At 41.6% G+C, this 12507-nt stretch overlaps 1 protein-coding gene across 1 annotated transcript in view; it reads right to left on the bottom strand.

Annotated features, from left to right (window-relative positions):
* Positions 1-4: 4 nt before the first annotated feature.
* LOC137889095 (histone-lysine N-methyltransferase PRDM16-like) overlaps positions 5-12507 on the bottom strand; it is a gene marked incomplete at its 3' end in the record, with an annotated part of 163271 nt that continues 150768 nt past the window's right edge. The window contains exons 5-10 of the mRNA XM_068732723.1: positions 12274-12414; positions 6614-6716; positions 2397-2598; positions 2103-2250; positions 1746-1899; positions 5-1137 (exon numbers count right to left, since the gene is read on the bottom strand). Coding sequence (XP_068588824.1) covers positions 5-1137; positions 1746-1899; positions 2103-2250; positions 2397-2598; positions 6614-6716; positions 12274-12414 — 1881 coding nt within the window. The remainder of the gene's footprint in view (positions 1138-1745; positions 1900-2102; positions 2251-2396; positions 2599-6613; positions 6717-12273; positions 12415-12507) is intronic.

Raw genomic sequence — 12507 nt, 5'->3', positions numbered from 1 at the left:
GATCAGCGCTGAAGGGGTAGAGGGAGTTATGGAAGTTGGGCAGAAACTGGAAGGGAAACATGGAATGGTAGGGCAATGGACCCATCTTCTTCTCCTGATGGAGACCAATCAAACCTGGACCAAAATATTTCTCAGCAATAGATGCGATGGCTTTGATGGAATCTGTGGTGACTGCATTGGCATTTGTGTGGGTGGGCGGGAGAGCTTGCTCATCAGGCGGAGGGAAGAAGGAGTGCTGGGATGATGCTGAAAACTGAAAGGGACGATCAATAGCAAAGTTTCCAGAACTAGACACAGCTGTTATCAACGCACTGTCTGTGTCTTCTAACTGGTGGCCTTCTTGACTTGATATGACCCCAGACGGCTTCCTTCTTTTACCACTTCGCTCACGTTCACTCTCTCCATCGCTCTCCAGGTCAGAACCATCACCTGAAGCAGTACCAGTGGTGGTGTCCAAATCTGTACCACTTGTGGTATTAACGTCTTCAAGGTCACTACCGTCAGACAAGTCTGCCATCTTAGATTTTGGCTTGGCTTCTCCAGAAGACAAATCCAGTTTGTTCTCTTTTTCTTTGACTTCCAGCTGATTCAAACTGTTACCTCCATTGGTGTTTGTGGAGCTAACCAAGGACAGTGGAGGAGCATCTAAGGGACTCCGAGGCAATTTCACCTCCTGACTGCCGCCGCCCAGCGGGCTTTTTAGCAAGGGGCTAGCTGGCAATAAAGGTGGTCGCGGATACAGTGATGGGGAGAAGATACCTGGGAAACCATGAGGTAGGGATGGGAAGCCATGGGCTCCAGGGGAGAAGGGCAAGCCAGCATGAGGGTGATGTCGGGAGGGAAAGTAGTCAGTGAAGCCTAAACCTGACTGGTTTAGACCTTGAAGGTGGGGATGATGGGACTTGACCTTGGCCATGATGGGGCTAGAGCTCAAGGGGATGCCAGGGTTGAACATCCCTGCTGGAGAGCCATAATGGTTTTTGCCCTCACAGAAGCGGCGATGCTTGTTGAGGGAGGAGGTAGTGCTGAACAACTGCCCACAGTCTTTACACTTGATCTGGGTACGGCAGTCAGCATGCATACGCTTGTGGCGGCAGAGGTTGGAGAACTGGGTGTAGGATTTGTGGCACACCTCGCCTGGGGGAGCAAATAGAGGCAGCCCATCAGGGCCTGGTTAAACCCATTTTAACACTGTCTCTAACTTTGTATACCAAATCAATAGCAACACATACATCTGAATGGAAAATGCTGATGAAATAGCTCTAGGAAAGATCTGTGGATGACACCAACTACTCATTCTGCAAATTGAAACTACCAAATTGTTCCTAAACTACTGTATCTATATTGTATGTATTTTACAATAATAACTGAACATATGCAAGAAAGAACATAAAATATATGTGTATATAATTACTTTAAAGAGAGCAGAAAAAATTTACTCTAATCCATGATTAAAACAAGTGTCATTATCTTTGCTTTTTTAATTACTATTGTAGTAGTATTCCAAACTAATGTGAACTATATGTCAAAGTTTTTGCTAGGAAAAAAAGAGTAAACAGGTCAAATGCATTATTTACGTCATACAATCAAATTAATAGCAATATAAATATGTTCCCTGGACCTGTATGCTTGGTTCAAACAATGTAAACAGGATCAAAAAGTAGATGAGGTGGACAAGAAATAGGTACAAAATAAATGGACTGTTAAGAATAAGGCAGACATTAACTTAGAAAGCTCTCACTTACAGATAAAGGGTTTGACACTGCTGTGGATGTGCTTATGCTGCTTGAGGCCTGACGAAGTGGCAAAAGTCTTGCCACACTCAGGGCACGTGTGAGCGCGTGCCCCCACGTGCTGGGAACGGATGTGACGCTGAAGGTTGCTGGGATCTGTGAAAACCTGAAATTTGAAATAAGCGTATAAAAATACAATGTACGCTAAAATTAACAATGTAAAAAAAAAAGCTTTTTTTTTCAGAATGACTAAATCTATGTCCAGTGCCATTATGAATGAAGCCTAAAAAACAAGACCAGCAGAATTTCTGAAGCAGAAGATAATGCCTGTGTGTACAGTGTACAACTTACGTGCCGGGTATGCTGTACCTTATCACAGTTTTCACACTCAAAACGCTTGCCACTGTCATGTGACATCTGGTGACGGATGAGGTTGGACTTCCAGTTGAAGGCTTTGGGGCACTGGTCACACTTGTACTCCCTCTCCTCTGTATGGACTATCATATGTTGGCCCAGACTTGATAAAGAGAGCACAAGACCATCAGTGAAATCAATACATCCTACAAGTCACAAGCCATAGGATAAATGGACTGTATGTGTTGAATCTGTATCTCTTTATGAGTACTTAAGTATGGTAGAAATTGTTATCATGCGTCTGTATACCTGTACTCATTTGGGAAAATCTTCTCACAGTCTTTACATTCGTGGACGGGCTCGTCGCTGTCCTCACGTTCCTGTTTGAAGTCCTCTCTCAGTGTGTCAAAGATGGAGCCGGTACTGGAGCATGAATACTTCTGGTGCCGCCGCAGCTCAAGTGTTGAGGAGAACAGCTCATCACAGTCTTCACAGCGGTACATCTGCTCGTCTGCACATACACAAATACACACATACATACAGGTTTAGCCATCACACAATTAAGCCTGCTGAAATATATAATACCCATTTAAATTCCCCAGAGTCTACCTATTAACAATTAAATACATTACTAAATTCCTTATTTATTCCTGTTGTCAAAACTGCATTTTCCAGTTCCAACATTCTTTGAAAAATAATCTGTCTTATGTATCATCCTATGAAATATATTGAATAAAAATATATTTATCAAATATTCATCCCAAAAACAAAAACGAAAAAGCCCTCATAAAGAAAAAAAAAATCTAAATTTGGAGTAACTCATTTAATCTTTAAGAGCAGGTCAAACGTATTTTTTAGTATATTAAGTACAATGAGTTTGTCAACATTTCAGGCAGCAACTGAGACAATTCACAGTATTAACAAAGGACATTTAAATGCTTACTTTTAATATATGCAAACATATATGACTACATTTTATGGGAGTCAAGACAAAACCAATAAAGTGCTGCTTTGCCGCCTATTATTTATTAACTCCTGTAGGTCTCATATTCCTGATGACGTAGAACCAGTTATGCAGTTGTATTATAAAACTGTTGATACTACTAGAAAAAAGGAAAATATATTATCGGTGTGTTAGTTACAGCTAAACAGGCTCCTATTTAAATAATAAAAGCAACAATCCTGCAATTGACATACCCATAAAATTTAAATCAATTAGCAGTGAAATGTGGCCCTCATTAACACAGTTAATTGCTTGTTAAAGCAAGTGTTTTCTTGAGACTGTAGGTGTAATAGCACACAAGGGAAACAATAGGGGCTGGTCTTCCCCTTCCATGTTGATAACCTTTACAATACTTCTCACCACCAAGGTCAAATACATAAAACTCAGACCAGCTTTTTCAATAGCAAGTTCCTGAGTCAGACGCCAAGTTCAACAGATCAGGGGAAAGCCCAGCAGAGTGTCTCTGTGCACACGCATTAATGCGTGTCTGTGTGTGTGTGAGTGTGCATGTGTTTATATGAATGTTTTCCAAAAAGAATGAGCCACAAGGAACAGAGGTAAGCAGGGGCACGGTGGCGCCAACCCCATGGTGATTTCAGCGCCAACCTGCCATACCCTCTTTGCCATGACCCAGGCAGCCAACTCCTGAGTCGGCCCCCCAGGTGTCCCAACACGCCATGCACACCAATCCATCATTTCAAGGTGTACTAAATGAGTTTATCCAAAATGACTTACAGTGCATGGCTCACCTGTTTTCTACTGCATGTGACCGTTTATCCAGCTGGAACTTCTTGGGCACATTAAAAGGGCATTAGTGTAGCAACAGCAATGTGTCTAACCTTCGGGAGAAGGATAAATGACGTTCTGTTCAATGGGCCATTACACTGAGCTTAAATGCTAAACTAACGCGCTCACTTGGACATCAGTGTGCACATATTTCATGGAGAGCATTTGCTCTGAAGCGCAAACAGATACTCAGATACCTTTGTCTGTCTCCTTTTAGAGCGGAATATGTTTCGGAAAGGAATGGGTGCACAACTACAATCATTTTTGTTGAATTTAAAACAGAACGTGGGTGTTGACTAAATCTCTGTGTGGATACTCAGGTGTGCATGTGTCTCAATGTGTCTCAATGTGGATACTCATAAATAAAGGTGCTTGCGTGTGTCGATCAGTTCCTGTGTTTCTTCAGTAAGTCTGGTCTGGTGGGTAGGGTGGTGTTTGGGGGGGGGGGGGGGGGGGGGGGGGGGTATAAAGGGGAGACTAATAGCTCTCTGGGAGACGAAGGGAAGCACAATTATGTGCAGTTTAACAGCTAATCTGGGAGCATGGGTGAGGTCTCAGGGGACTCCTCAAGTCCTCTACTTCAAATTCCTTCTCCGATAAGCCAGACACAGAGAGCAGGGCTGCACTGCCAAGCTCCCACTCAGCCGTGCTACCTTTCTCTCTCTCTCACACACACACACACACACACACACACACACACACACACACACACACACACACACACACACACACACACACACTCACGCACACAAATACATGGAAACAAAACAGACATCATCCCTTCAGTAGCTGGACTTTGACTGTCTCTCTTTGTCCCTCTCTCTTTCTGCTTTTCTCCTTTTCTCACTTACAAATAAACATCCTCAAACAGTATATGAACTGTTACACTTATTTTTTTTCCTTGTCTGCCTTCATCCCTCTCGCACATCAACACATAACACCAAATACTTCGGCTCTGACACACACATTCTGGCAGGTGTAGTGTCTCCCTTTCTGCTTCTCTCTCTATATTTCACATACGGCCTACACACAAAGGAATTGAACAAATAATTTCATTTTTAAAGTCATTTTTGACGAACTCCTACAACATGCCAATCTGCTTCTTTTCATCAATCAAGTTTGCTCTGAGCTTCTGTTCCCTCTCATGTCTTTGGCGTGGAGATCCATGCATAAACTGTGCATCACGCAGGGAAAAACCCGGTGAACTGCAGAACATCTCACGAACATCTTGTTCTCACTTCACCATTTTATAGTCAATGACAAGTAAGAGTAACCAGATTTTTTTTTCATCCGTGGTTCCAGAAAGACTGGAAACATAACAAAACAATGTTACCTGACAACAGCATTTCACCACAATAAGTCCAAGATGTTTAAAGAAATACAGCGGAACTACCGCCCCTTTTCCGCTTAAGTGAAACCCTGAAAGAAAAGCCCAGATCGACAGTGAATAGCTGTCCAAACTAGATTATGAGATAAAATATTGGATGTATTCAGTCTGACGTATAGAGGCACGGTTAAAACATATGTGGCCTACAGTGAATGAGCTTACCCATCAAAAGGGGAGACGGGCGGGAGAGAGCACCTAAAAATGTGACGCACTTTGAAATGTGATCCAGTAGGCCTGTACACTGTATATGCAGACATCAGTGTTCAGCAAGGTGTAGCGGAGCATTTAACGCACAAGATCTTGCAGATTTTAGAGTTATAACAAAAAAGGAAAGATCAAACTAAAACACACAGGCAGGTATTTGGAAGACAGATATAAAGTCACAAAGGATGTATTATTTATTTTATGACAACACTGACCCAACAGCCATTGTCAGGTGATAAGGATTTGTTTTCCCACTACATCAATATTAATTTGCAAAATATTTTAACATGTCTAACTAAAACCGTGGGTTTAAAGATTGGCTTAATACAATGTTAAAAAAGGTTCAATCAACTTGTACCTTTTCAATTACCAATAGGCTATAGTCCACATGTGCTATAGTTTTTTTTTAACAATATTAAAAGTACCACTAAAAATAATAAAGAGGTTTGATTTTATTTTATTTTTACTCAGAACACGGGGCGATTCCTAGGGGCATCAAGTACACACACGCATGTCCTAATGGCCACTCCAACGTAGGCTGATTTTCTGAGGACAAACTGCAACGTTGACTTGTGAATAGTAAGATAGAATTATTAGTTTTATTCTTTGGCTGAAATGCGACAAATATAACTCCAAACTCTCGACTCAAAAGGTCCTGAGTGCACCCATATAAAGTGTTCCTAAGGATATGACTTCCTAATAATTTCTGCTTGATCCTGGCTTTCAGTGAGCAGAACATTTCTACTCACTAAAGATGGAATATGACAAGTGCCAATTGACGCCCGAATAGAGAATTACAGGCAAAGAGGCCCATTACATTGCAGCATTGTAAATGCACAATTCAGACCAGACTCTTACGAGTAGCCTTCATTATTGGCAGGCCAATTCTAAATGACAGGTCCAAAAACGGCTTCAACCAGATACTTTAATGCGGGATTTAATTATATCCTGGAAATTTATGATTCGAATAATTCACATTTCTTGACGAAAAAAAAACGTGGAGAGAGAGAGAGAGAGAGAGAGAGAGATGGTGTCTTTTTCCCCGTCACATTAGCGAGGTTATGGAGTGTGTTGGCCGCGAAAGCAGCACAGGATGCAGGTTGGAGTTTGTTTAAAATGTGCGCTAATGACGCGCATTAATCTTACCTTGTAGGTTGGGTGCCATGGATCCCTCCGGGAAAATGCCGTCCTTCATATACACTAGGAGCTCCTCCCCTGCTTCAATGTCCCGGACAGCTTTATAATAAATCTGAGAGATAGATAGAAAGAGAGAGAGAGAGAGAGAGAGAGAGAGAGAGAGAGAGAGAGAGAGAGAGAGAGAGAGAGAGAGAGAGAGAGAGAGAGAGAGAGAGAGAGAGACTTTAACTTAAGGTCAACATGGAATTAATAAGCCTGGACCCCAACATATTTATTAGCGCAGATAAAGACAAGAGCTACTGCTGCTGGTTATTATTAATACATTAAAACGCCATGTCAAAAATAAGATACATTACCTAGAATGCAGCAGATTTAAACATACTTTGTTTGCAATAGTTCACAAATTATTCGTAGGCCTACTAATTAAAAGCCTCGCCGTCAGAGGTTATTTTAATATATGATACTAGACAATGGTGAGTTTTCTTCTGCATGTACTCAAAGTTTATAAGCTAAAATAAACCAAACGAATAGAAAAAACAAAAAAAAAAATCCCTTCTTAAAAAACACTTAGAAAACAAAAATAGGGTTATACGTTCTTTCACGAAGAATTACTCAAATATTCAAAAAAGAAAGAAAATGTAGAAAAAAATCCAGACGATGCCAATACTGCTGTAATAAGTCTAAACAGACTGAAATAGTGGTGAACAAACGAAAATAAACATCAAACAGCTCAGCTGCTCTGTTGCATTTTTACATCTGCAGCAAACGGGGAAATGTCGGGTCTTTACCTGCACATCCATTTACTTGATCAGGGTCATTCAATTTGTGTGATCAGACAGAAATTACTGCCGGATTATGAAGTTTTTTTGCTAGATGTAAGGACAAGGAAAACTGAGGAATTAGAAATAATGTCAATATTCGAGTCCATTCAGAGCCAAGGCCTTATCAAGTATCTATCGAACAACTCGAAAATCCGTTAACCAAACGAAGCTTACACATATAGCCTAGTCTAAAGAAAATTCATTAAAATGGATCATAATTAACGTGAATCATTTTCGAATAAAAAAATAGGCTCACAGCTGCTTCCATGCATCCAAATAAACCACAGCACCACCACTTCAAGGTGCATGCAGAAGTTGTGATCTATCAACACATGGGGGCGCTCTGCACCAACTGAACGATGTCATCACAACAAGGAAGGCAGAGCGCAGACATACACACGTACACACACACACACACACACACACACACACACACACACACGGAGAGAGGCCGGTGAAAGTAACTTCCAAGACTTAGAGCTCTTAAACGAAAAAGGAGCAAAGGCCTAAAATCAATGAAAATATCACGTATAATAATAATTATTATTATTGTAATTATTGATATAGGCTACGTATTTACAACAATTAGACTACACACAGTGGCTGCGGCAGCCTCTCTGCGTAGTTTCGATCTGACCTTTCTTTTCTCCGAGAGACGGAATAGTTGCGAAAGTTGCGCGGCGCTGCGGAGAGCCTCCAGCTGCAGTAGCACTTCAGTCCCGGTGGAGTTGGCGACACAACCCATAGTCGGTCTACCGGAGAGGGACCGGGGCGCTGGAACGGACAGGGCCGGAGAGAAGAGGTCGCGGAGCGGCCAGGCGCGCGGCAGACGGTCGGTGATCTCTCCCTGTGGCTGAATGAAGCCCGACGCTCCTCTGCTGGACTACTCTCTAATCTAGTCAGTGAGCGCGTCTTTGATGATGATGATGAGTCTCTCTCTCTCTCTCTCTCTCTCTCTCTCTCTCTCTCTCTCTCTCTCTCTCTTCTGACTCTCACTCTCTCTCTCATTAGTGATTCCCTATTGCCCCTCGGTGCTCTCTCGGTTACCCGTCGGCCACTCCTCCTCGTCTTATCTCCAGCCAAAAGGATTGAAGGATCTGCGGCGCAGACCCCTCCCCGCATCTCCGATCCCAGCCGCCGCTTTGGCCGCTTGATAAATCTGTTATTGATGTAAATAATGGATAAAGCAACCTGACAGATTTGCACTCACTCTATCGGTCAATCTATCACTCTCAAACGCACGGGGAAAATACACGCACGCGGATATATATATATATATATATATATATATATATATATATATATATATATATATATATATATATATATATATATATATAAGCACGTAAATGTATCGCCTATGTAGGCATTTTTCTGATAAACGTTATTTAGGTTTGATTCAAATGCAGAACCATTATTTCGTTCAATTTCTTCCAGTCCGGCCTAGACATACCTGCACAACGGCATAAATCAATTCTTGAAACTCCGAGATCAAGTTTATTTATTTGTTGTCAGAATAGCAGGCCTAATTTAAACTGGGATGTTTTAAGGTGATATTTTAATACACCCTGCGAAAAATAAAAGTCTTTTTTTATTAATTCACCATCAAAAAATATTTTCAAACGCTATTCATTATTCATATCATTATGTAGATTTTCTTAATCTATATGTGTAGCGGAAAACAACAAAGACAAAAACGTTCAATACCCGAGACACAAAATTTGTGCATGGAAGAAAAACACTTGAATTAACTATAACAACAACGTAATGTGCTATTTAAGTAATTTCACAATTTTAATTAGCTATTTATTTATTTTAAACATTTTAAAATAGCTTTATTTGTGACGTTAATGACACATCCATAATCAGCAAATATTATTTGTTTTTCTTTTTAATGATCTAGCTGATAAATGAGGACATTTTAATTACATTCCTAATAAATATTTGACATGTCCGCCATATTTTGAATATTTTATGAATCTTTGTTTGTTTGTTTGTGTGTGTACAGTAGGGCCTGCACACTCAGATCTGTCTTGACCTCTTCCCATCTCTGTCCAGTGTTCAGGGGACAGATGCCTCATCGATCAATGCCAGCCGTAGGGCCCACAATAATCCCCCACTGTGGCCTCAAACACACACACACACACACACACACACACACACACACACACACACATGCACAAACACACAAAAACAGTGTTGAAAAAGGCTTCCACTCCTAAACACAAAAGATGAAGGACTGACAAGAAGGTGGACAAGGTTCATCTTCTCTTCAAACCCCCATCAACTACCCACCCAACACACACACACACACACACACACACACACACACACACACACACACACACACACACACACACAACCCCTTGTGGTCTCTCAGTCGTCTCCTTCAGTATATGCGACCTGGCCTTCGAACCGCTGAATGGCCTCACTTATGCACCAGTTTTGGGTGATTGTTGGGAACTATTTAAAAAGGGTAGACACCAACACGCCGATGCACACTGTAATGGCAATTTCCAGACCCCATGTATTCACCAATGCCATAGGCCAACACTGGTCAGTATACTGTTTTGAACCACATATACTTTGTCCACATTGCCCAAGCAGAAACCTTACGTGCTACTTCTCTGAAAATACATTTAATGCCTCTGCAAAGGTCAAGCCCTGAGTGCCTTACTCAATATTCAAGGTCAGGATGAGATAGTGATGTGTCATCTTTTGAAGATGCTGTCTTTGCACCAGTTCAAGATAATGCGTAACTCATCGCCTCTCTAATCTCATTGATTGTCAGTTTGTATAAAAACGGACACCTCCTGTGTTAATGGCGCATTCACTCACTGAAGATGCTGAATTAAACAGAAAGAAAAGAATGTGCTTCATTTAAGAAATTGCCACCACAACACATACACACATGCACTCTCTCACACACACACACACGCACACAAAGGAGGAACTGTTGATTTGCCTTGTTTTGTTTGGCCATCATTTAAGGTGTCTGAATATTGCCTTAGGATGAAATTGCAAGCAAGACTAAGTGAGAACAGTTACTGGAAATGTGTTTGTTTGATGACTGATTAAGAAGAACAGAAAATACTATGGCCATCTGTAAATGCCTACACTACTACACCTTTCTGAAACACACACACACACACACACACACACACACACACACACACACACACACACACACACACACACACACACATTCCTTTTATTAGAATGCTTTAAAAAAGCCAAAAGCAATTCTAAAGAAACTGTATCCAGAGCAAATTTATTGCACCTGATGTATATGAAAGCAAAAATAGAAAGAAAAAAAAAAAATTACTGCATGACCATAAATATCTAAATTATGCATTATCTTGCAAACATTTGTTCATCTTACATCATTAATGACAAACAAATAAACAAATAAATTATCCACTTTCTTTTAAAAGGTTACTTCCCACATTTGAATTTGCCCTGTGTGCACATATTTCCATAAACTCATGCATTGTGCATGCGGATAAAAAAAAGGTAGAAAAATCACTGAATAGTCTGTTAAATTATACATTTTTAGCACTGAGTGGCTGTGTACGTGTGTGTGTGTGTTGTTAGTAAATAAATGATAGGGTCATACCTGTGAGCCACTACACCAAGCAACTGGTCAGGCAAACAAAAGCAAAGCTGTTCGCTAAGTACAAATAACTGCAAAACACATCAAAAAACAATCATGCACGTGGCATGGTTCTTTGGGTCTGATAATTCTCCACAATTTTCGCCAGTGCCCTGATTCTTTCTTTGACATTGTGTGGCAGTGGCAGGGGGCACTGATGTGAAAATCTTAAAAGGATTAGGCGGGTTGGTGTTGCCAGCCAATTGGTGCTTGTCAATCTCGGAGGCCCCTGTGTGTTCCCTCTCTCTCTTGGTCCAAGCTGCCTTTCTCTCTATCGGTCAGGCTTAATGTCTGAAGCTTAAATGGACACACTAGCCTGTCCCTCCGGTGTGACAGAGTGACAGGTGGCAGATCAAGACATGAGGACAGAGAAAGGAGACAAAGACAGCGAGGAACAGGCGGCTAGAGACCAAGGCAGGAGGGGGAAAGAGCCATGTAGGCAGGGATTAGGAAACAAATAAGAGTGGAGTGACAGGAATGTGGAAACACATAGGCAAGTCATATGGGTGCATTTGGCTACTGTCGTACCTCCATCATGTTTCTTTGTCTTTGTTTTGAACTGACACGTCATTCTCATTGCTTCTCATTTACATCCCAGTACATGTTAGTTATCATAATAGTCCAAATTGAACTGAGAGTGAAATGTGTGTTAAGTATTGGCCGAGTAACAACGCTGGTATTTCATTTACAGAAACTGGAACAAGAGTCAGCAAAGCAAAACAGAAGAAAAAAAACCCTCTGCAGGATAAATAAAAACAGAAAAAAATGCTAATATATTGCAGCAGTAAGTAGTGGCACACACATTGCATGGGGTTGGGGTTAGGGCCTAGTTAAGCAGTTGGGTTTTTATGGGCACTGGCTGGGCATCTTTCCAAAAAAGTATCCCATGCCTTACCCAGGTTTCTGCAGAGAGAGAGAGAGAGAGAGAGAGAGAGAGAGAGAGAGAGAGCACTGGCAACTGGCCCAGTTACAGACAGACAGTATTGCCATTCCTTGGTCATTACCACCTACCAGCTTGCTACCAAATTGTAAACACGCACGTAAGCATGCACACACAAATTCAGACGGATCAACCCAGTGGTCAATCTCAGCAGATGGGAAAGGATGACACCCCCCCCCCCCTGCCCCTTACTGACAACATGGTGCTCATATCTCGACCACAAATCCAACCAGGGCATGTCTGTCATGTCACTCACCTGGTCTCCGGTGAGGTGACAGGCAGCGAGGTTCTGCTCTTCAAATGACGGGGCAGAGCGGACGTATTTGAGCCAGCTGCTGCTGGTGGCGTCCGGGTCTGTGTCCAGCGCAAACTTGACGTTGCCCATGTCATCCATCACCTGTTAGAGAGCAAGATGTCAGATGTTATTACAGGAACAATGCACTTTTTAATGACACTGATCATCATCAAACACTTGAAATATTTCTATAAA

This window comes from Cebidichthys violaceus, unplaced genomic scaffold (genome assembly GCF_023349555.1).
Source record: "Cebidichthys violaceus isolate CVI_PGR_0920_01 unplaced genomic scaffold, fCebVio1.0.p SCAF_6, whole genome shotgun sequence".
Taxonomy (NCBI): Eukaryota; Metazoa; Chordata; class Actinopteri; order Perciformes; family Stichaeidae; genus Cebidichthys; species Cebidichthys violaceus.
This window is presented reverse-complemented; position numbering and strand designations above follow the sequence as displayed.